The sequence below is a fragment of the Apis mellifera genome, linkage group LG2 (genome assembly GCF_003254395.2).
Source record: "Apis mellifera strain DH4 linkage group LG2, Amel_HAv3.1, whole genome shotgun sequence".
NCBI classification, from domain to species: Eukaryota; Metazoa; Arthropoda; class Insecta; order Hymenoptera; family Apidae; genus Apis; species Apis mellifera.
Genome location: NC_037639.1, coordinates 14,466,351 through 14,492,036, shown reverse-complemented (window position 1 = coordinate 14,492,036; position 25,686 = coordinate 14,466,351). Strand labels below are relative to the sequence as shown.

Here is a 25,686-nt window from a genome sequence, read left to right as displayed (position 1 = left end):
CGAGATTGCGCAACAATTGGTTTAACGATCGCGTAAACCAATAAAACGCAGTATGTATCGCAATTGTTAGGAAATCTGTAAACGCCGCTTCTCGCTTGGTCATTTTATTTCAACCGGCGATAACTTTATTACGAAATCATCGACCCAACGTATTCGTACGATTGGCAAATCTCGCAGCGTATAAAAAAAACTGGCTCCATTGTCCGTTCTCCCTCCCTCTCCCTCTCTCTCTCTCTCTGTCTTTTCCGCCGAAAAGAGAGAGAGAAAAAAAAAGAAACAAAAAAAACAGTTTTACAACACCACTTTTTTTCATCGATCATCGTTCAAATTTGCCGCGCTAAGAAACTTAACCTTTCGACCTTCGGCGGACGAGGCGTTAACGAGCCGCCTAGAAAGAGAGAGAAAAAGAGAGAGAGAGAGAAAAGTATCCGCGAGCTTCGACGAGTTTACGAGGTTCCCCTCGAGGAACGTAGAAGACCTCGAAATCCTCCCGTTTCGAAAACGAACGAAAAGGAACCGTCCCTCCTATCTGGAACCAAAGAGGTTGTTCCGTCCTCCTCGGTCCAAGTTTTCAATGCATCGCGCCGTTGCATCTGGTTTTGCTCGGTGCACATCATCCCTGCACCAACCACCAACACCACCAACAACACCGTCATCATCGCCGTCCGTTCACTGACCGTGCACTCTCGATGGTCGAGCTACCATCGGCCTGTATAATACTGTAGCACTATACTTTGCAGCCATTGTGAAATAACTCGTAAACCTGCAAATTGCCGGGTATTTCGCTGCCATATACGTGTGCACCTTCGCCTCTTTACACAGCGTGCCGCGACCAATGTTGCCCGCTGCACGTATTCCACGTGCGTCTAATACACACACCCACTAGCGCTCCTTCCTTCTCGCTCGTTACGCGCGATTCTCGCAGCCTAGACTCGTGTATATACGTCCATATATATATGTATATATTTATATATGTACGTATACGAGTGGAAGATACAACCGCGAAGATATCCTATGCATCCCAACGGTCGGTCGGATCTTCTCCGCGTTATCATTGTGATTATGCAAATGGTTTATCATTATGCGAACGCGGCCCACGATTCCCTGATTTCCGGCGTGGCCGTTTGTCGTCGCTGCTGTCGTCCCGCCGCTGTTGACGAGACGAGTTTCTCGGGTGCGGAAATGTAACGCGACACCTCGACGCTTTGAAGGGGAGGGGATGGAATAGAACGAGTATCGAGATATGGAACTCGGATCGGGACGAATTAATCGATCATTTATACGCGTATTTTTCCCGTGTCGAGCGCAAATATCGCGGCATCGTTAATCATCGGCGTTCGAGAGAGAAAGAGGTAGAGGTTAGAGAGAGAGAGAGAGGGAGTCGGGAATCGAGAGAAATGTAACGCGATATCCGAAGTCGTTTTTCTTCGACCTAACCTTTTCTTCGCCGGACGAAACTCGGCAACTCGGCCGCGCGACACCGAAAAAACGCGTTGTTGTATACATAGATGTTATTGTACATAGATACCGACTCGGTCGGACACGTGCATCCATATCGACGTTTTTATAATTATCAAAAAACCGTCCGGTCGGGACGAATTGATTAAAATTTATCGGTAATGAATTGCGGTTATTCGATTAGGAGGATATATATACGAAAAGAACGAACGAAACGTGCAACACGATTCTCTCTCTCTCTCTCTCTCTCTCTCTCTCTGCCCGTAACGGTCGACGAGTCGACGATGTATTAACGTACGGTGTACGTGGGATTCTCTAGTCAATTAATATCCTCCTTTTTCTTTCTTTTTTTTTTCCCCCTTTTTACGCGAAGGATTCGCCTCTTTTCCGTGCCGCCATTCCCCTCCACTCACGGTCATTATCCTCCGTTATTGCCGGTTATCGATCAATTAGCGGGCCCATGCATGCAGAAGCGCAATTACGGCACGGTGCAACGAGATGATTATTGGAACGCTCGTTCGTTTCGCAGAAAAAGGGAATTGTGCTCGGTGGTCCCATTGTGGTGTTCCACCCTTAACGGTGGTGCAACCACCGTTTGTTAATTCTCCCGCGTTCGGGCGAAATGGAACTTGTGTTCGACCGGAGAGAGGGAGAGAGAGAGAGTTGTCGGGAGGGAGGAGGAGGAGCGTAGAGATCGTAACGAATCTCGTAACCGGGTAAGCGGAAAGCTTACCGTGGAACGAGCCGCGAAATTACGCGGACGATCGTGTTGCGCTCGAGCACCGTGAGCACCCGACTAATCTCCTTACTTACTTTGCGCGTAACACCTGCGCCGTTTTACGCGGTTGAAACGGCGGCGTCCGATGGCGTCAGATTTTCCCTCCGTAAAAACGGGGGGGGAGGAGGAAGGGAACGACGTATCGACCCCGCGGATTCCTCGTGTTTACCCAATAATTGGACGAGGCTGTAAATATGACCATTAAACTACCTAGCTTTCCGCGCGAGCTCGTCGGAAGCGATCGTCTCCTCTCTCTCTCTCTCTCTCTCCAAGATTCTTTCTTTCTCCAAGATGGAGAGAAACGATCTTTTTTTTCATCTTTCCTTATCGCAGTAGTCCAACAACAGTTGGACCGTTGGATCGTTTGGAAAAACGAGGATGGAAAGTGTGCGAAGCGATTCCCCCACTCCTCTCTCTCTCTCTCTCTCCTCTTCGAGGCGTGTCTCTGTCTCTATTCTTTCGGGGAAAAAAAGGAAGACGTCGGTCGATTATTATCCTCGACACATTGGATCGCGTGCGGCAGCAGGCGAAACGACCTGGTCTGTCGTGACCATCGATTCCATCGAGATACGGGATCCGGTGGCGGGAGCGGCGTCGATGGAAATGTTTTCTCTGTTTTTTTTTCTTTTTTTTTTTATTTAGACGACGCGGCTGAAATTGGCATCGTTACGCCAACGTGATCCGAAAATCAGATTTAAAAGCGTTAGTTATCCTTCCGTTCCCCCAAGCTTGCAATTTTCCATTTCCGCTTTCGATCGGGTGTTACGCGATAACGTTCCAGGGAAACGGGACGTTTGTTTCGAGCAAACACTTTGTAAACACGAGGAAACACGAGAATTACGATCGCCGCGTGAAAACGTGATTTTTAATCTCGTCGGCGGGGAGAGGTGTTGCGCGGCTCGGCCGCGTTGTTGGAAGAGGCAAGCCGGAGGCAAAGGGTCGCGTAGGAATTCAGGGATGTCTCCATCCTCCGCGGTTGCGACAAACGACCGACACGAATCTCTTCTCGGCGTCGGAGAGGAGTTGTTGTATTTTGACCCCGGTTAGCATACCAAAGCTGTGCATTATATTACACGAGGCTGTGTGCTCGCTATTATAATGAATATCTTTGCCGGCCTATAAGCATATATGTAAAGCACCAGCGTTTCCATGGGGTGTCGCCAGCCGATCTCACCGACACGTAACACCGCCACGCATACGCGCACACCGTTCTCTTCCTTCGGACACTGACTGATCCAGGAGGATCCTCCTCCTCCTCCTCCTCCTCCTCTTCGTCTTCTTCTTCTTCTTCTTCTTCTTCTTCGTGTTTGTCGTCGTCGTTGTTGTCGAGCCGCGAAGATATCATTTGAATTTCAATGAATCATGTGGGTGCAAGTGTCGCCCGTATTCATTCACGGTTTACATTCGTGCGTACGTCTCTACTCGTGTGCGTACACACACGAGACGTCCCGTTCTCGCGCCTCCTCTCCTCTCCTCTCGCGTATGTATGTTCCGTATGTATGTAAAATATCACTTCCCCCTCTCTCCCCCTCCTGGCCGGTCCGCGTGGAAAGAGGAGACAAATGTCGTCGGTATCGTCTTCCTCCTCCTCCTCCTCCTCCTCCTCCTTCTCCCCCGTTCTTTTTTCCACGGCCTCTTATTCACGGCCTCGCGTTCGTTCGAAGCTGGCGCACAAAGGTGCCCGTTGCGATTCACGCCGCCTCTCCTCACAAAAGGAGATTATCTCCGATCGTTCTTTGTCCCACCGATTTTCCCGTGTCGTTGGTGCGCCACTATTACGGATACTTCTGCCCCCTCTTCCCTCCCACGACTAGCTACGCTAGGCCGTATCAAACCTCGTAATTTTTCAAACCGCGAACCGACTTGAATGGATGGGAACGGAATCTCGTCCTCCTCTTTTTTTTTTAATATAATATAATCTAAACCTCGACCTTTTCACTGGATTTTTCGTTCAAATAGACCTATCGCGCCTAATTTCATTGTTCTCGTCTTTTTTTTGATTTTCTTCGCTCGGAGGGAGGACGTTGACAATGGGCCGGGCATTTTTTCTCAAGGCGAGGAGAGGACGAATTCTCTCTCTCTTTATGCAAATTATCCCTCGTTTCGAGGGATTCGACGGCAGGCAACGATTTATACGGATTCTCCCGCTTCGTCTCGGCTCATCATCGCCCAATTATCCACGGGCCGAGGAATTCGATTTGGAATCGTGACCCGTCCACGAACTTCACCCCGTCACGCCGTAACGCGCCGCAATTTTTTTCCAAACTGTGCCGACGTTATTACCGCCCTTATCCCTCCCTTTCGTCCACGATTCGCGATCGTTATCGCCAACTTCCGTGATTCCAGGTGTCCTCCCCTTTGTTCGGGAAAAACAAGAGGGACGTTCTCTTATTTTCTCCTTGAACGGGGCAATGATGATCAGCCGGCGTCGAAATTGTCGCCGCGCAATTCCCTTTTCCCGCGCTGAATTTTCGTCGCGATGGCCCATTCGATACTCTGCTCCCGTCCCGAAAATTACACATAATTTGCCGGCAGCGTGTCTTGGGCGGCAGCTGTCGCCTAAAAGCGACGGTTAAGCATCTCGTATTCCTCGTACGATCGTTGTTTTTCGCGCGTACTCGAATCAAACCGTGTTCTCGAGCAATAAAAAGAATAGAAATTAGATCTTCTTTGAGATCCTCCTCAATTTCGTGGATAGATAAAACCTTCTCTTTCCTTCTTCTCCTCGAAGAAGAAGAAAGAGGAGGAACATTCGCACGCGTGGGACGCGTCATTTGCTTAATTGCGCTATTACGAGAGGCGCTCGTTCGCGTTACTCGACCACGCGTGGCGGCCGCGCACGCGCCACTTAACCGGAACTCGAGACCACTAACTCGAGACTGGCAAGCGACAAAGCGCTCCCGATTTTTCCATCCCCCGATCTTTCTACCCCACCCTGGAGATGGAAAAACTCTTTTCACGAGGAAGAAGGGAAGTAAATTAAAAATTTCGAGAATGGAAGCGGTGGAAGGGGAGGCGGGGTGGGACTATTTACGGAACGTTTGAAAGCGGAGAACGGAAAATGGGAAGCAGAGATCGAGTGGCGCGAGAAACGGGATGTGTCGCGGCCGATGGAAGAAGGACGGGGGTGGGGGAAGGAGGAGGAGGAGGAGGAGGGGTGGGGCCGTTGCTCGCGCCTTTTGACACGACATGTGTCGGTCGTCTCTCGCGCGAGAGATCTAAGACTGGACCGGCTTCCGCTAATCCGAGAATCGGGCCTTTTAATGCGAGGCGAGTATTCGCGATTATAAATATCAGAGATACCGGGAACCCGGGGCCACGGGGACGTCTAGACTCTCTAAATGAAACCGTCGCCGATGTGCATCGCACGGGGAGGAGGAGGAGGAAGGGGTGCATCAAAAACGGAACGGCGAAACAACCCGTCAGCCCCGAGAGATTTCGAGAAGAATTTTTGAAGGGGGTAGGTATGGATCGCTTTTCGGTAATAATTTTAGAAATTGGAAAACGAAATGGGAAACGCTTTTTCGATATTACGAGACAACGCCATATGCTTGTATATATATATATACGCATTTCTTCTGGAAAGGACTCCGTCATTCGACTCTCGTCTAGAATTCCACGGTTTTCCAGGAAAGTGTGCTCTTCCAGCTCCTTATCTCCGCCCAGAGGAGATAAATCAAGCGTAAGGGAAAGCGTAAAGGACACGAAATCGGTGGCTTTTCCTGGATTAGAATTCCCTTCCTTGGGAATTCGAAATCGATCGATATTCTCTGCGCGCTCGACCCGCACGCAACCCGCTCACTTTTAATTATGCATTCGATCGCAAGGTCGAGATAATTGGGAAACGATCTATCGCGTGCATATCGTTCCTCGCGCACCCTTTCGTGCGAGATCTGGAAACGAGAGAGGGAGGGAATGTTCCGTGGACTACTAACCCTTTTTACGCATACGAGGCATCGGCGGGTTCGATCGGGGGTGGCTCGGCACGTGCCGCGCTTTGCACGCCACTTGCACCCGACGAACGCGGCGGAATATCCGAGCAATTGTTTCGTTTCCTTCGCGCTTCTTCTTCCCATCCCTCTCGATACTGTCCTTTCTTGCGTTTATCGCGTTCATCTCGCCTCCGAAAATAACGTCGTGCAAAGTGTCGTTGATCGCGTGCCGCCTCGCGTGCGTCCATCCCCCGATGGATATCCATCTTCTTCTCGTTGGGGGAAAAAAAAAAAAAGGAGACCGATGGATGGAGAATCTTATCGGGACGACGTATCGGTGGCTCGCTCTTTACGCGGTTTTTATCGTGGAACGAGGAAGAAACTTGCTTTTAAGTGGCAGCGGGAATGCTTTTCGGGCGAAAATATCTCGTTCGAACGATTCTTCGAGCGAAGGAAGAGGGGAGGAGAGGATCCGAGGTGGTCGTAGGGGGTGACGTCACTTCGGTGGAAACAAAAGGGGATCGGAGAGAGGGAGAGCAACGAGGGGTTGATAAGATCGCGCGCGTCGTAAACCGTTAAGTGTCGGGCGGCGAGTAAGGAGCGAGGACGACTGAAAAGGGAAACGCAAGGAGCGTGGGACGGAAGCGGATGTAGCGGTCATAACTCGCTCGACGCAACCCTGTCCGGGCCATCCTCGTACATTCCTCTTCTTTACGTCCTTCGTTTCCCTTCGATCATCGCCGAGCGGAGGAAAAGGGAGAAGAAAAATCGGCTCGCGGGAATTATCTCTACTCCTTTCGAATTGCTCGGGGGATGGCCTTGCGGAGTATCGCACCTGCGCCCCTCTTCCGAGAACCAAGTCGATCGGGACGCGTTCGTGAGCTCGGCCGATTAAGACGGGCGAGCACCGTTGAGATACACGGCCTCGATATCGAGGAATATCGTAAACTTTGTTTTCGAGAAAAACAACAACTTTTCCTCCTTTCGAGAGAAGAAGCGAGAAAAGGGCGCGTCACGCCTCGGCGGATTTTCTCTTCGCTTTCGGCTGGAGCCGCGTTTGCGATGCGAAATGATAAATGGGATCGGAGGGAGCGAGGAGGAATTGCGAAGAATCATTAGGGTATCTTTAATCGATCGCGTACGAAAAACGTACGCGGTATGCTATTAACGAGTCGCCGAGTGTGACCTCTCCCCTCCCCCTCTTTAATCGATCGTTTTAATGACCGAGGCGAACGATCGAACTATCTCCAACCGGTAATTAATGCGATCGACGATGAAAAATGATCGAGGCCGGACGAGGAGAGAGCCTTCGCGCTCCTCTCTCCTCTCTCCTCTCTCCTCTCCGTGATTTTATCGAACGGGCTGAGCGACATCTCATCTACCTTCCAACGAATCGAATTCACCCTCGATCGAGATCGAGAAAGGATCCCTCTCTCTCTCTCTTTCGCAGAAATTTTCGAAACGTTTTCGCTTCGCGTTATTCTCGAGAGATGGACGGACGGATGGACGGATGGATGGATGGATGGATGGATGGACGGATAGATAGATCGGCTCGGACGGACGTGGTCGTCCACCACCGATCGAGGCTATTAATATTCGCGTCGCGGGAATCGAAACAAATTGAAATCCCGGGGGCCCCATTCAACGATATGAATATCCGCGCTATCTCGGCCTTTTGTGCCGTGATTTAACGTCCGTGGCGCATATTATTAGCGAGGCGATAATGGCGCCGAGTCCGAGATCGTCCGGTGAATCCGTAATACGGTTCCGCGGGACCCCTTTTCTTCGCTCGGGTCGGCCAAGAAAAAGCGCCTCTCCCTCTCTCTCTCTCTCTTTCTCTTTGCATCTGCATGAATTCGTTCCGTGCGTCCGTCATCGCCGCGGAAGAATGCCACTGTCGGGCTTGCTTTCAACGAACCCTCTATACCTACGTGACGTCCAATGAATCTCCGCCGCGGACGTGGAACGAAATCTCACCTGTCCTGTCGCCTTCTTCGATTCTTCGCTTCCGCCTTGACAAATGCCCGTCGTTTCTTCCACTCGAACGGACGCCTTCCCGCCAACCGCGCCTTTCGAAAATCGAGCGGATCGATTTCGATCCTTCGCTTATCTTCGCTTCGAGGCCAACCGATTTTATTTTATTTTTCTTTTCTTTATCACGTACGACGATTGTTCGAGAGAAAGAGAGAGATCGCGTGATCGATGGACGCGATAAATTGGATACGAGTTCGCGACAAAATTGTCGGGCAGGCAGCCGCACCCTCGAGCTCAATTTCGAGCGCAATTAAGGAGAGCCGAGTCGTGGTTTCCCACGACGGTTGATTCGCTTTCAATCAAACGAGTCGCGAACCAAGGCTTCATTAGGCTTCCTCGAAATCACCCCTCTTCCTCTCCTTAATCGTCCAATTTGCCGAGTCGGGAACCGCCACGAATCCTTCTTAATAATGTTATTGAACGAAATTGTTATCGGCCTCGCTTCGCCAAGTATCGTCGAAAATCGAGCAAGGCATATTTCGTTCCCTCACGGTCCATTTAACGGGGAGAGGGGAGAGGGAACGACGCGCGAAATACGTGGAAGAGAGAGGGAGAAGAAAAAGCGGACAGGAAACGGCGGGAGGGGCGAAAGGGCACGGTTTAACGCGATATCGCGTTACAACGGCGACACCGATCACTATGTTGCTCTCCTCGCCTCACTTCGTGAGCGCGCGTGCATCCTGCGCCGTTGCATGCGTCGCGTGCCACACCTGCGCTCGCGTGTTACTCGCCTTTATCGCCAGCCTCTCTGCAACCATCCCTCCTCCCGGAAAAACTGAAACTTTTCTCCCGTATTTGAACGAAGAAGAAAGAAACGAAACGAAAGATCGGAAAGGAAGGAATCGATAAAATCGTTCTCGATTACTTATTTATACGAAAATTATTAAGAGAGAGAGAGAGAGAGAGAGTTTGTAACCGTATTACAATTAGCCGGTTGTAAAACTCGGAGCTACTATGTATAGGCGTGAAACAGAACGGTACAGAGAAAGAGCGGAGTGGAAGCGATAAATATCCGGGTGGTGAAACTGCGCCGGTTCGTGACCACCGTCAGCCTTCGGACAAAACAATATTGTCACCGGCACACAGCGACGCTCAACGCTCCACTCGTTAATGCCACACGGCGGCCATTGTTCCGAGCACGAATCTTCGCGGCCCATTTCAAGCCTCTCTAAACAGTGCGCCGCATTGAGAGGAATTGGCCGTGCGCGAGAATGCCTCACTCGCGTTCTTCTCTCCTCGCGGCCGATTCGCTCGGCTATAAAGTCGATCGAGAATATCGCCACGCACGTGTTTCTCCCGTTCTCTTCGCGGGAATCGTTCGAATATCCCTTTCGAAAAAACAAACACAATGGTCCCTCCCTCTCCTCCTCCTCTCTCTCTCTCTCTCCCTGCCTCCATCTCTCCTTCCTCGTTTCGCGCACCTGGGTCCCACCTTTTGTTGGATCGTATTAAAAGGCTTGAGGTCATCGCGAGAGCGAGCGAGGGGAGGGGCGGGGAGGTCGGTGGCGCGCGTTAACATTGTTTGAAAGCCGCGTCTTTGATCTGGGCCCGGTTGGCGTACATCAGTCGGGTTTTATGCCTACCGAGAATTCGCGGCCCCTCCATCGCCGGGTAAACATTCGGACTTTGGTACCATTCAGCGATTTAGTAGGGTCCTCAAGCCGGGCTCGAGAGACCCCTCTCTCCCTCTCTCTCTCTCTCTTTCGTACGGCCCGCTTGTTTCGATTGCGCCGCACGCGTTGCTTTCTCCAACGTGGAAACAAATCTCGCCGCCGTGTTTGATCGCCGTATCCGTTCATTTCATTCCGTCGACGGCCGCCGTGCTATTCTCGTGGCGTGCCGCCATCCGAGACCCGTCCAAATACCGCGATTCAATTTTCCCCTTAACTCTCTCTCTCTCTCTCTCTCTCTCTCTTCACGGTCTTTCGCAAGAAGAAGAATCGGGCGAGAAAAAGAAAGGAAACGTTTCTTCGTGATAAGTAAAGTAAAAATGGCCGCGGATCGTGGGGGGAGGGGAGATTGTGGAGGCCGGAAGCCGAAACGCTCGGGAACGAGTTTCGGAGGGGGAGTTGACAAGTGGGTATAGGAGGGGAGGGAGAGCTGGTTCATGAAGTCATTAAGGTAGATAGATCGAGGCTGCGTTCTCGTTTTCACGAAAGCGTTGCGGGGTATACGTGCTCGTAGCTCGTGAGCTGGGTGAGCGCCCCCTTAATGACCGGGATATACCGCTCGGCCGTAACGCGCGGGGCGGACTTTGGCGCCTCCCTAATCAATTAATCAGCGAATCTCGCTTTTATCCGCGCCGTGTAACCTCGCTCACTCTCTCTCTCTCTCTCTCTATCTTCTTCTCGGTTTATTAGCAGCCGATTAAGGGCCTCTCGAAAAGAAGGGAGCCATTCCTACCCCGAAGGAATAAAGTTCCGACAGGGAACTTAATTGCGAACGATACTCGAGAGAGATAGAGAGAGAAAGCGCGTGTGTATCGGAAAGGAGGAAGTTGCTCGTTTCGAAACACGAAGGGGCGGGGTGCTTATCGCTTTATCGATCGACGTTCGCTCTTTCTCCTTTTATATCTGGCTCGATGATCTGTTGTCGGCGAGCCGTGCGCGAGATACAAAACGATATTAAACGCACGTTTGTCGTCAATTACGTTAATCGGAGGCGAGGAGGGTTCGTTCAACGCTGGAAGAAGGGGATCGCGATGCGAAACGAGGGAGGGAAGGAAACAACCGTCGCGAGATCTTAATCGGTCGCAGATATCAATCGGGATGGATGATAATTAGCCGATTGGTGGGAGAGGAAAGCGCGACGAAGGAAAACGCGAGGAGAAATGGAGGGGAAGGAAGGAAGGGAAGGGAAGAGAAGCCGCAAAACAATAACTGGCGCGGCGAGAGATCGCTTACGCCGTTGGCTGGGAAGGAGGGAGAGAGAGAGAGAGAGAGAGAGAGAGATCATCCCCGTGGTTTGCTCCTCCAGTCCGTTAATGCGTTGCCACGAAGATCTATGGACTGGCCGTAGTTTATATGCTAATCCGTAAAGAGTGTTAAATACTCGATCATTTATCACGCCATCGCTTCTCCACCCTACCTCTTCCCCTCCTTCCCTCTGGCCCTCTGACATTCGTCGGCCGACCATTCCACCGCGGAGTAGCTTCGAACCTCCTCCCCACCCCTCTTTCCATTCCTGCCCGCGCCTTGGCACGTTTCACCCCCGCGAACCGACGACGAGTAATTATTATTCTTCGCCCCTTCGATCTTCTCCTTTTCTTTTTTTTTCTTTCTTTTTTTTTTACCTCGATTCACTCTTCGACCGATCTTCACTTCAATGATGGAGCAAACGGAAAGAAACGGTTTATCGCCCCGCCGTTCTTTTCTTCCTTTCCTTTCCTTTTGTCTCGTCGCGTGTCGGTGCAACTATCTTTGGAAGAGAGAAGAAAAGAGAGAGAAGGGATTGGATCGAGGGGAAGGTGTTTACGGGCCGCGAATCGACATCTCGAGGCGAGATTTACGATTCACCGGGAATAATCCAATAAGCCGCGAACGATGCGGCGTGGGCGCGAACGATGAAAGTTGGCCGGCCGGTCCATCGCGTCGTGGCGATGCGGTCGTCGCGCTCCGCCGATAAAAGGGGGGCCCTTCTCTCTCTCTCTCTCTCCGCTCGTAATAATCGTCAACGTCGAATTCGAATGAATGATAAATCACGCTCGATCTTATCGAGCTCTGCAAACTTTTCTCCGCCCGATAAATCTTTCGTGAAAAAGAAGGAGGCAATAACAATCTCGATTGTTCGATCTTTCTATCTTTCGATTCGAGATGCGTTTCTCTATAAATATTTCTTAGGAGAGGAATCGATTTTTCGTTTATACTTCTAACGTTGGTCAGAGTGGTGGAGATGAGCGAAGGGGGGAAGCAGAGAGCTAAAATTAAGCGCGAGAGGACGAAGGCGCGCGACACGCATCTACCGAGAATCACTTTACCGTCCCCGGTAAACCACCGCTCTTCCCTTTATTGGCAGGTGACCGGGGCTGCGAGGGCCCGGCTTTTCATTCGTCGGCCGGCAAAAAGGAGAAGGAAAAAAAGGAGAGGGAAGGGAAATCGCGCGCGCGTAACCACTCCTGGCGCGGCACCCTTCCTTCTCGACGTGGCGCGGCGTGACGTGACGTGACGTGACGAGACGGGACGGGACGAGAACGAGGAAATATAGCCTAGGATCCTTGCTAATGGCGATTGGCATTGTTGCTCGCGCCGCATAACTTTCGCTGTCAACCCTCCGTCCGGCGTCCGCCGTCCATTAATTTATTGCAGCCTCGTTGTAAATCTTCATCGACACCTGTACACCTGTCTTCCCCCGAGAGATCGTTGAAAGCGCTCGGCCGAGCCTCGTAAAATCGTCTCTCGATCGACGGCCTCGTGCGAAACGTCGATTCCCTCCCTTCGAGATCGAAGCAGCAGTGACGCGGCGCTATCGGTAGGTACGACGAGCCCATCGGACGTTTCAACTTGATTAATCACGTTCGAGGGACGTCGCCCCTTAATCCGCCTCTCACCTGGACTAGGCCCTGCCTTGATCTTTTCTTCCTCGCCGATTTTTAGAACAATGTCCGAGATTCAGAAGCAATAAATTATGTGGAAACGGCTCCCAGGTAGGATAATTCCGTCCTGGCCCCTTGGCCAGGGATTAGAAATCGTCAGGTAGACGGGGACGACAGCGCCGCACGAGCTTTGCCTTTGCCCCTTTTCCTTCCCCTCCTCCCACGCCTCCATTATCTCGAGCCAACGCTTCCCGCCAGATTTCCCTCCTCCAGTCAAGTCGAGAGAAGAATATCGAGGGAAGCAAGAAGAAATTTCCTTCCGTTCAAGCAACGCGTCCTTCGAGGAGATCTATGAAATAATACGAATTTCGAAGGATCTACTACGATTTTCGAATGGAACGCGGCGGTTCAAAGCGGTTTCTCTTCGAAACTTTACCACTTTGATAGGAAACGTTTCGATTCGCCGCCAATCCTCCAAAATTTCTCTAATTTCTCCTTGGTCGAATCGATGGAAAGGACGCGTTTGCTCTCGTTTCGCCTGGTCGTGTAAAAGCCAGCCTCGGGAGAAAAGAAGCGGCCGAAATAGAATTCTCGGTCCGGGGGGGCGAACGACCGCCGTAAATGATCGCGGCTTGGCAAGGGGTGAGAGAGAAGAAAAGAAAGCTGGCTTTCCTTCTTCTGGGGGAGGAGGAGGAGGAGGTCGGATAATCGCGGGCGTTAAACTTTTATAGGCCCGATTTTCATTTATATGTTAAACGCGTCGTAACCGGGGGAGGAGGGGGAGGAAGGAAGGAAGAGGGGAGGAGGTCGAGTATCGAGCGAATATGTGTGTGTGCGCGCACACTCGACGCGTGTGGGTTTCGTTTCTCGTGTGCAGGTGTGCGGATGGATCGGGCAGGTAAGGGATCCGGCAGGCAGGCAGGCAGGCAGGCAGGCACGCGGGGACTTTTTTTTTATTTCTAACAAATGAGCGGCAGGTATGACGATATAATATAAAAAGATCGGTGGAGAAAGCCGAATAAAGGGAGGGGGAGGGAGCGACACCTGATTAATCGTCTTTTTATGGCTGGTAAAATATCGCCGCGAAGGGGGGAGGGAGAGAGAGAGAGATACATAGTATAAACTTTGAACCGACAGATACGATTCACCTCCCTACTTTAAAAGTTTATTGAAATATTTGGCCGGCTTTCTTCTCTTTCCCTTTTCCTTTTCTTCTTCTTCGTCTTTTTCTTCGGGATTTCGTTCCGTCCGATTAATATTCCCCCAAGGCACCGTCAGTCGGAGCCGGTTCGTTTCTCATCCGCCTGGAATTCGACCGATCTCTCGTCGCGAGCTAATTTTCTCGTCGATAAAGAGCGCGTTGTCGATTCGTATCGCCGCCACACGGTTCACGGTTCACGGTTCACGCGACGCTGTTCCACCCCCGAATGGAATGGGAGGGAAGGGTCACGAGAGTCTCGTCGAGAGAGCCGCGTATAATCCACGTGCAACTCTTCCTTTTTCTCTCTCTCTCTCCGTTTCGAGCCTTTTCACCTCGAGCTCGACACAATGTAACGTGTCTCGAAATCGTCCATCCTTTGACGAGGAGACAGTCTCCTCGGAGGAGAGCCGCGTGACAAATGGAGGCGGCGGAATACATTACGCGCCACTTATCCCTGAAAAATATAAACTAATAGGTGTACGGACGTATAAATGAGAGGCGTCGAGGTTGAAAGGAAGTGGGTGAGGTTGCACGTACGTGGTGCTCGGCCTATTGAAATGAAAAGGTTACGGTGAATCGGTCGGTGGCTTAAATGGCTACCAAAAAACGGTCGTCGATAATAAATTCGGCCGTCTTCCCGGACGAACGTCGAAAACGAATGATCTCCTCGATCGAATTCGCGTTGAGAATAATCCAACTCGAAAAAGGAGACAGATCCGCGGGAACGGATCGGTTCACTCGCTCCGAAGCCAGGTGGGCGAGGAGAAAGGTGGGGGAGAGATAAAAACCGAAACGACCCCTTCTGAAACGTTCCTCGTTACGGTAATCGTTTAATCACGGCGTCGTATCCGAGCGCGACTCGAGCGTTCGCCGCCTGTAAAACTCGTCTAGAATCCCATAAACGTGCTCGGTAGGCCTCCTAATTTCGATGGATATGGTCAACAAACGTCGAGGGGAATAACGTTGGAGAAGAGAGAGAAGCCGCGAGGAGGAAGCCCCAACTTTTAACCAAACTGGCAACCGGTGGCTTTTACGAGGGGCGGCGGCGGGCCGCACTAAAAATTATTAATAAAAACGTTTTTATCCGCGTCGCCCCTGTAAACATCGCATTTTAGATGTCGTATCCGAAATCGTAAAAAAAAAAAAAGAAAGAAAGAGAGAAAGAAAGAAGAAAAGAAAGAAAGAGAAAAAGAAAAAGGGGAGGCCCACGATGGGCCCACGTTTTCGGGATCTCGAAACGGCGTTCGACCAGATCGAATCGACTTTGCCCGTTTACGAGCCCGTTTCCCGTCGGCCAACGGGGACAATGTCCCTTAACCCGTGTTTCGCGTTTCGCAACCACCGACCGTCTCTCTCTCTCTCCCTCCCTCCGTCTCTATTTAATACGGAGTTGTTCATCGTCCAGCCGATTTGTCACACTTTGTCGACAACCGGTCGAACGGGAATAAAGTAATAATCGTCCTCGGATGGACGATCCCTTCGCATCCGAGCCTCGTTTCGTCTCCAAACCTCGGCCTCGATCGTCGTCCCCTCGTTAACGAGCCACGAATCTCGAGACGAGATATCTCGGGGAGGGAGGAGGTGGTGGTGCAGGCTCCTGGATAATTGGTCGCGTTTAAATATCGATTTTCAAACGCGCGGACCTCCCCACGGTGCGTTAACCCACTTCGCCCACAGCGTCGTGATTATGCCGCGTCCAGGGGTCGAGTGGTGGCCGAGCGTAGCGGTAGTTGGAGGAAGAGGGACGGAAGAGAGGATAGAAGAGAGAGAGAGAGAGAAGAAGGGAAAGAGGTGTTCGGACAAATAGAAACGTTCACTTTGCTCGACTCGAGAGAGAAAGAGAGACAAAGAGAGAGAGAGAGAGAGAGATTGTTCTGTGAGGTCGCCGGCTACATAGCGCTGTCGTGTAAACACGCGCTAACTGCCTCCTCTTGCCGACGCCGGTCGTCGCCTCCACCCGCCTCCTCCTTTTCTCGCTTCTTCGACCCTGCTGCCTCTGTCGCGTTCGCGGACCTCGATTAACTGTCGCCACTCTGCTCCTCTCGCTCATCTCTCGTTCCATCGACCTCCATCGATTTTTTCGATCCTTCATTTTTTCTTCCCTCGATCGAATTCGTTTTTTTCGACGTACGAATCGCGATATTGAACGAATCGTAAACGCTTGGAATTTTTATCAGATTATTTCCCACCGTCTAATTCGTAGATCAAACGTAGGCTCGTTAGATCTCGATAACCGTCTTCTTTCCTTTCCTCTTTTTCGAAAGGTTTTTTTTTTTCCTTTTTTTATATATCGAGGCGAGGATCGTTTCACGGTTCGATAAATTCCCATCGCGGCGAAGAATCGCGCGGAGGCACGGTGGAACAAAGATGGCCGTTGATAGCGCGGCCAGGAACGACCGTGCGTTCTGTATGCTCGTTCGATTAGCATGTCGGTGCGAGTTGTTTCGCTTCCTCGTTAATAAGAGAGCCTCCCCTCCGTGTGTTTCTCCTCTTCCCTCCAACCCCTCTCTCTCTCTCTCTCCCTTTATTTCTCCTCTCTTTCTCTCTTTCTCCTGTACCAATACGAACTTCCCATGGAGTCCTAAGTCCAGGGTGATTCCGTTTCCCCTCCCCTGCCCCCGATGGAAGACAATGCCGTCGCTGTGTTTTCGCGTGGGACCGCAACTTCCTCGGGTCGTAGACCGAGAAAATCGAAATTCTTCTCTATCGATCGATGATCTCTCGAAAATAAAACTCGACCATTATATGTATTATACATATTCAATCCCTTTGAGATCCGCATCCGTTGAGATCGAGGCTCGAAATAATAATAAAACGAAAAAGTTGAATGAAACCGTGAGTAATCGTGGAGAGAGAGAGAGAGAGAGAGAGATCTCGATCCCCCTCTCCCTCGAAACATTAATCGGTGTTAGCCGAGGAGAAGGAAAGGGAATCATCTCGAGAAGATTCGATTGCAGATCCTTTCGGGCCCTTCATTATTTACGCCTTGATTTATTATAATCGAAGCTCAGCTCCGTTTGATCCCGGCCCTCTCCCCTTTTCCTCACCTCGCTGAGTGATAGAGAGAGAGAGAGGAAAGCGGGGTAACTTTAGAAGACCACCCCAATGGCGTAGCACGAGAGGGTCTCCTCTCTGTCCTTTCAAATAATATCCAATTTCCCTCTCCTTTTTCCCAAAATATCTTTAGATATCTCGAAAATCCACTCCTCCCCTCCTTCGTTTCTCGAGGCATAATAAAAGTAAAATGGGGAGGAGCGGGTTTATCGCGATATCGCGATCAAATTGGACGAGCTACCGAATTAAATTTCGCGATCGTAAATCGTCGAGGGCCTCCACGACGACCTCCCCTCCCTCTCCCCCCGGTTATCTCGTTACCCGCCGAGGTAAAGGAAAAAGAGAAGAAGGAAAGGAATTGGAAGCGGCCGATTCGAAGCCTCCTCCTTCTTCTCCTCGCCTCGGAAAAAAGTTATTGGCCACCGGTTGATAAAGGAGCAGCAACGAGGAAAGATTAACGCGCTGGTTAACACGTATTTGCACCGGGGTCTCTGACCCCTCGCGAGCGTAAGCCGGCTATTCCTCCAAATTGAATCGAAAACTCTTGCTTTACTCGTCCAACTCGAAATTATATATTTCTGAGATGTATATGTATGATAGAAAATTGGAAAATTCGAGAATCGAAACGATCGTATCAATTTTACGTTCTTGATTGGACGAGCGAGCGTAAGTCGGCTATTCCTCCAAATTGAATCGAAAACTTTACTCGTCCAACTTGTGCTCGAAATTATATATTTCTGAGATGTATGTATATGATAGAAAATTGGAAAATTCGAGAATCGAAACGATCGTATCAATTTTACGTTCTTGATTGGACGAGCGAGCGTAAGTCGGCTATTCCTCCAAATTGAATCGAAAACTTTACTCGTCCAACTTGTGCTCGAAATTATATATTTCTGAGATGTATGTATATGATAGAAAATTGGAAAATTCGAGAATCGAAACGATCGTATCAATTTTACACTCTTGATTGGACGAGCGAGCGTAATTGCAATCGCACGAGATCCCGATCGATCAAATATTTGAACTGTTGACAGAGACGTTTGCGCTCGGGGAGTGACGTAACGAGGAGATAAGAAAAGCCGGCTCGAGGGTCGATTTTTTTTTAAACCTCATTTCCTCCTCCTCACCTTTCCCTTCCAGCGGATGGAAACAGTGGCACGAGTCCGCCCCGCACGGTTTCTCTCGCTCTTTTTCATCCTCGATCTTTAAAACCTGCACTTCTCGAAGATCTCTCGAAGATTGGAAGGAATTTCGAACGGATGTTGTTCGATCTAAAGTAAAGGAAGGGCGAAAAAGGGAGGAAGAGATAGTTTTATGGTGTTTATAAATTGGATAGAAGGGGAGGGGGTACCAACGGCGTGACCACCAACGATCATTTTTTCGTGGCGTGAAACGTGAGGAGACGTGACCGTGTTGCGGGCGGTGTTTCGAGATCGTGGCGGCGGAGCCCTCCTCCTCCTCCACCTCCTCCTCCTCCTCCTCCTCCCGTAGGGGGTCGGGGTGACGAAAACTGACTGACTGACTGACTGGTTCCGCGGCTGGAGAAAGGAAGAAACAGCCCGTGGAGATTATTAGGCGGTCGACATAAAACGTGCTTAGGTGCGATTTAATATTTCCAGCTACGGGCATAAAATCCCCGGCGTATCGGTGACTCTCCGTGAGAGTGGAAGGACGCGAAGGGACCACGAACTCGCCTCTTTATGCCGTTCCCTCTTTGTGACGCCGACATCTGGCGTCATCGAACGTCAACCTTCTTCTCGTTCCTTGTATTTTATACCCTTCGCCTCGTAAAGAGAGAGGGGAGGGGGGGGGGGAGAGAGAGAGGGAGAGGAGAGAAAAAAGAAAAGAGGAATAAAAAGAAGAAGAAAAGTCTCTCGACCTCCTTGGTCGCTTAAGCTAGGCCAACCTCTTTGTTTGTGTTTTCAACCCGGTTTCGGGGGGATCCCGTTCGCGACACGTTCCAGATGATCGTTTTCACCCGTTTAATATCTCAATATGAGGGAGGAGGGGAAAGGGTAAAAAAGAGGAATTTTTTCCAAGGATTCGAATTCTTCCATCGTCCTTTCTCTCGAAATCAGGAATCGTATATAAAATCCAAACTGTATCCGATCGAATGTGAGTTTCTCCAAAATGAATGATTGTTACTTTTTTTTAACACGATGACACATTTTTTGGAAAGATAAAATTCGAATGATTTCTGGCGAAGCGGAGAATTCGATGGAATTGGAAAAATCGTTCGAAATCTTGCGATTCGATTTTTCGAGAAACGATTGTAGGAAATTGTCCGATTATCCTCACGGAGGATAAATCGAAACGCGAGTCTGTTTCTCGAGAGAGAGAGATTTGCACGGAAGGAGAGTGGAAGGTGGCGAGAAGATTTCGTTGCGGGCAATCATCGGGCAATCACCGCGAGGGGATAAAGAAAGAAGAAGGTGGAGAAGAAGCTTTCGGAGCGGACAAGGGCGGATCGCTTGAAAAACGTCAACGATTCCTCCTCGAAGCTCGAAGCGGTAGCTTCGGTCAAAGGAAACCGAATAAACGCGAGGAAAACCTCATTCGGATTAGAGGCTGACCCAGGGAAGCCTCTTCTCTTTCCGCGAATCGATATCGTTCGAATAAAGCCGATTGATTTGCTCCCGATAATGGGTGTCGGACGGAATCATCTCGCGTCCTTCTCCTTTCCTGGCCCATCTGCCGCCCATACACCTTGTATTGTATCGGATCTGGCAGAAGATCAAAGTGACGTCTCTCTTTTTTTCCCAATATTATTGAAATTCCAATTATCGATGTGACGATCTTATGATAAAATTTGAGGCAAATTAAGAAAAAAAAAAGTATACGTCGATGTCTTCCAATTTCGTTTGCTTTTCCGTATAGTATATGATTATTAGACGTCGAATGATCCGATAAAATTTGGAAAATCGAAGGAATATCTAATTCGATATTTTTGATCGATTTGTTGCTTCGTTTTATACAAATTATTATTCAAGTTAGATTTAACTGTCGAATGATCTGATAAAATTTGAAACAAGTTAAGAAAAAAAAATATACATCGATGTCTTCCGATTTTGCTGCGTTTTCTGTACGCTGTATGTAATTATCGAGGTTAGATTTAGCTGTCGAATGCTTTGATTCGAAAGAATATTTAATTCGATATTCTCGATCGATTTGTTTTCCACATAGTATATATACTTATTGAAGTTAGAAATCGAATAATTTGATAAAATTCTTTTAGAATCGAAAGAATATTTAATTTGATACCTCGAATCAATTTGCTTTTTCCTCTCAATATATATAATTATTGAGCTTAGAAATCGAATGATCCGATAAAATTCTTTTAGAATCGAAAGAATATCTAATTCGATACCTTGAATCAATTTGCTTTTTCCTCTCAATTATATATAATATATATAATTATTGAGGTTACAAATCGAATAATTTGATAAAGTTCTTTTAGAATCGAAGGAATATCTAATTCGATACCTTGAATCGATTTGCTTTTTCCGCACAATATTAATTATTGAGGTTAGCTTTGGTTGTCGAATAATCCGATAAAATTTCAAGTGTCAAGAATCGAAGGAACATTTAATTCGATATTCTCGATCGATTTGCTTCGTATTCCACACAGTATACAATTATCGAGGTTAGACTTTACGCGTGATTCGACAATGATTCGATAAAATTTCGAGTGTGAAGAGAATCGTTTCCCGCACAGTATATAATTATTGAGGTTATATGATTCGAATGATCAAAATTTGGAGAGTCGGAAGAATAATCTAATTCGATATCCATGATCGGTTTGCTTCGTTTTCCGGAAACTGTAATTACGTACACGTGCCCACGCGTAGAATCGCACAGTTATTATCGCGATGATGGTTGACTGCGAGAAGGAAACCGGAGACAAAACCGGCTCGATATAAACCTTTCCCTCGGATATATACAAGGGGGCTGGTCCACGTCACGCTTATTGCTTCTTTGCCGGTAGTACAAACAATCCGCGTTTCCTCGATATTTCAACCAGCTCGAGTTTCCGCGAATCCACCTACCCCCTCCCCTCTCTCTCCTTCTCTTTTATTTTTCCCCGTATCTGGCCATTCTGTAATCATTTTACGATCCATTCCATTCGCGATCAAAGGAGAAAGCGAATGTCGAATTTCGACGAAAGTTTTCTTCTCCCTCCCTCTCTCTCTTCTTCCTCGAATTTTCAATTCCAACCTCGCGGTTCACAAAATTATTCACAGATTTATATATATATTTTTGACAAATAGTGAGATAGCGAGGCAAGTAACAGAGGGGGTCTACGATCTCTAACGCGGTTTCTCCGACGTTAAGAAGATTTCATGAAAGCTTTATACGCGCCATTCCCATCGTAATCATAATAATTACCACCGCTATCTTTAATGCCCCTGGAAGAGGCATAATGGGAGCGGCGGCGCGGTTATTACGGTATAAACCGCGATCTTGATATCCCCCACTCGTTTCCAGAATGGAATAAGAATGTCAACGTTTTCCTCCTTCCTCTTTTAAACAATTTTAAATTTAATTCCGCTTCGAAGATCGAAATTTTGAATTTTTTCCCCTCCAAAGATTGATTGGAAATCGGTTCTCTCCTTCGAAACTTGGGCAGGATCGATTCCTTGCAGTTGGGGCAACTGGAAGGCGTAAAATGCGCGGGGGCCAAGTGCGGCGAGCCATAAATCAATCGAAACAGGAAGAGGCGTTGTTTGCCTTCGCTGCTAGCCTTATTATTCACCGATTTTCCTCCATTTAATCATCCGATTAAAGAAAATGGCGCTAATAAAATTCTCGAAACATCCTTTCGTGATATATTTTCCGATTTGTATAAGAAACGATTGTATCGGAACAATTCTCGAAGCAAGATGGATTCCCAGAAGAAGCGCAACGACTCCTCCTCGACGACGACGACAACAACGTGGACGCATTATTTAAGGCTGCGCCCGTTTCCGTTTCGCTCCGAGACGCACCCTTATAAGAGCTTTTACGACCGGAAGTTGACCCCGCGGGGGCGCGAGGTGTACACTATGGGTACGTTGCGAAACCTTGGGACTAGACACGTAATTAAACACGTAGTCTCCTCTCGAAGCCACTTTCCTCTCTCGAATCTTCCTCCTCTTTTCCTCGCTAATTTGCCTCGATTTTATCGTCCCGATCACAATCTGTCAAAGAGTCACCATAAACGTGGCGACAACTGTACCTGTAACACCGTTTTACACCGTTATCAGCCGGAAGGGAGCGAGTGTTATCTGAATCTCGGAGGAAAAAGAAGAAGAAGAAGAAGAAAAGGAGGAGGAAGAGGCGAAGGAAGAAAAGAAGAAGAAGAAGAAGAAAAAAAAAAAAGAGGAGCGTCGTCGCCGTGCATCGATAATTACTCGTCGTAAAAGTAACGTGGCGTTGAAACGACACACTCTCGCCACACGCTTTCGTTCTCTTCGGCGAATTTTACGCTCACCTCTCGTTTCCGAATCGAGTGTTCGAGCTCGTAAACCCCTCCCTGCCTCCGCGCCTTCCTTCCTCCTAAACGCGGCGCACCGATCAAACTGAACTTTCCTCCCAGTTAAAAACTGATTAAAAGAAACAAGAGGAAGAAAAAAAATAAATAAACAAATGAAGATAAAAATAGAAGAGAGCGTAACATTCACTAGAACAATATATATATATATATAAATGACAGTGGATAGATCCCGGAAGGAGGATAATTTCGATCCTTATTATCTCGAGATCGAGGGATGATGAATTCACGGCATAGATGGTTCCTTAACGATGGTTAATCGCGAGGGACGATAAAAGGACGCAAGCGTGTCCCTTGGTTGGATGGATCGTTTCCTCGCGGGGAGGGGAGGGGGAGAAGAAGTGGCGCTAGAGAGAGCGCGGGTACATCGATCATCGGAGGAGGACGCGGCGCGTCCCTCCCCCTTGCCCCGAAGAGGACCGCTAAAGTAACCCGATCGACCGTCGGCTGTATCAGGAATTATTATTCACCGGGCCGTCAGTGGATGAGAAGGAGAGGGCGGGGCCGCGGAGCATGCATCATCGAGAGCAAATTCCGCTCGCCCCTCTTTATTTTCAGCGGTGGTGGTGGTGGTGGTGAAGGATAGGGGGGAAGGGAGAGGGAGAAAAGGAGCAACAGAGGCCGGTTCTCTCGTGGATCTTCACGTGGCTGCCGTCACTCCGCTTAACTGTAGATCAATCAATATACGCTGGTTGAAGAACCCCTCTGGTGGATCTCTCTCTCTCCCTCCCTCCCTCTCTCTCTTCACGGCCTTGCCTCGGTTCGTTCCTCTTTCTCCGACCTTTTACCCTCCGTCCTCCCCCTCCGGCTGCCCCTAACGAGCTCATCGCTCGTCCAGCCAAAGAAAAAACACGAGAAAGTGGTACAAAATGGCCCTTGAGAAATGCCGTCCGTCCGTCCATCCATCCGTCCGTTCGTTCGTTTGTCCAGGTTCGTTGCAAGGGTGGTGGATGAGATCGAGGTTTGGTTGGGGCGTTGCCACGAAACGCGCGGATGGAATGCGCGTACGAATAAAGAGGGAGAGGGGTAGTGATATAGCCATTTCGGTGAACGAAGGAAAAAGGGGAAAAACCGTTTCTTCTGTTCTCCTTTCGATCCATTCCCCTCTCCTCTCTCTGTACTCTTTGCGTCCTGTACTCGTGGTATCAAAGTCTGCTCGTTAATTATTCCGCCGGTCTATCATTAAGAATTCCGCAGATACGACGAGTATCTTATAATAACGAGTAGATCTCGCGATCGAGTAGGCGTTATTGTAAAGGCACCTGTCTCACGGCCTTGGATAACGCGATGCGCACATTTCGAAGTCGTTATCGGTCATTTTTGAATAATTGAGCAACGACGAAGGAAAAAAAAAAAAAGAAAAAACGAAGATGATTGATCAACGCGCGATTCAAAGTTTTTTTTTCGTTATCCGACGCGTTGACACGTATCGAATTATTATAATCGTTGCGTGATGGAAATTCGGCATCGATTCGGAACGTGGCGAAGGAAGGAAGGAAGGAAGGAAAGATATTCACGCGATCCTCTCCGTGATTCTAATATTCTCCGGCGAAACACGCTTATTAATTGCGATTCGTAATGCGCATGATGACCAAGCGTGATGTAACAATCGTGGAAACGTGTCGATCGAGCGTAAAAACATGTAAAATTAATTTACCGCGATTTTACCTTTGAACGATCGGGACGAAGACGGATAGATTTTTCTTTTTTTTTTTTTCCATTCTTTATCGCGCCGAAACGAGTTTTCCTCTCCTCGTCCCGGTCATTGCTCCCTCCCTCCCTCCCTTTTCATCCCCTTCGATACTTCTTTCCGCCGGATTCGTTGCCAACATTCCGCGGTACTGGATAAACCACTGGTGGAAAATTTGGCAGTCTAGTTTCTAGATGAGATTTATCGTCCGCGCGTACGTTTGGAACGACGATCACACGTTTGGCGCACGAGCCAACGGCAACAACAACGACGACGACAACAGCAACAACAACTGGACCAGAAGAGACTTGTTCGAACAAGTTGTTCAAATAAATTGATAAATTGGCATCGGCGTCATTATCATCCTCCTCCTCCTCCTTTCTTCTCGAACGCGGTTGGCACGTTTGCACGTAATTTCTAAAAGCGGTGATCGTTGGACCGTCACGTTTCCGCGCCGGTTTATCGTACGTTACGGCGTGGCGACAGTTTTCGCGCAGCTGTCGCTTGAAAGAGATAAAGGAGCGCGGAGATCGTTCGAAACAGTTCCGAATCCGATCGGGACGGATGGTGGAGGGCGTCGAGAAACGGCAATTAGTTCCAATAATCGTTGCCTCTCGGCTCTCTCTCTCTCTCTCTCTCTCTCTCTTTCTCTCTCTCGGTTTGACGAGTCTCCTCGAGAGAAGAGGAGGAGGAGGGAGAGAAGGAAAGGAAGATAGAGGGAAAGGAGAGGGAAGGGAGAGAGACGTTGTATTATAAAAGCAATTAGAGGATCTCGGATTAGATATAGCACATCGTACATAACAAATATGATAATACGGGGCCAGCTAGCCCCGAAGGGAGTTCGGCTTTGCCTCGGTCGAGAGGGGGGAGGGAGAGGGTTTCGGGTTATGGGGCAGGTTAAACGGAATCATTAATAATCGGAGCTAACTAATCTGCCTGTCGCTATGAGCACACTTGTTTCACTCCTGTTTTTATTCGGGGCCCCCTCTCGAACGTAACGTTTTATTCCCCGTAACGGAAACACGTTTTCACGTCGCATCGTTTCGATGAGAACGAGAACACACATGGAGGGGAGAAGAAAGAAGGGCAAGGAGAGAAAAAAAAAAAAAGAAACAAAACTGAATCGAATCCGTCCTCGCGGAAATCGATCGATCGACTCGATTCCCCCCTCCCCCCGATCGATTCGATCCTCGATTTCGATCGAAGATGAAAAATCGACGCAAACACGTTTATCTTTGCCTTTGGTTTCGTTCTTTCAGCTTTACGAGATCAACGACGATCCGAAAAGGAAGGAATTCCTGGACGATCTCTTCAGTTACATGCAAAAGCGAGGTAAGTGTTTCTCCCCCCTTCTTCGTCCCAACGCTTCTTTTTTTTTCCCCTTTCTTTTCTTTTCTTTTCTTTTCTTTTCTTTTTTATCCTTCGACGCCGCGTAACAATATCGATGATAATAATAATAATAATAATAATAACGC

General features: G+C 49.0%; 1 protein-coding gene across 3 annotated transcripts in view; it reads left to right on the top strand.

Annotated features, from left to right (window-relative positions):
• Positions 1–25,686, top strand: part of LOC725697 (protein dead ringer) — an 88,516-nt gene that overhangs the window by 35,088 nt on the left and 27,742 nt on the right. For all 3 annotated transcript variants that reach the window (XM_016910785.2, XM_016910786.2, XM_016910787.2), the window contains exon 4: positions 25,471–25,543. In XM_016910785.2, the coding sequence (XP_016766274.1) occupies positions 25,471–25,543 (73 nt within the window). The remainder of the gene's footprint in view (positions 1–25,470; positions 25,544–25,686) is intronic.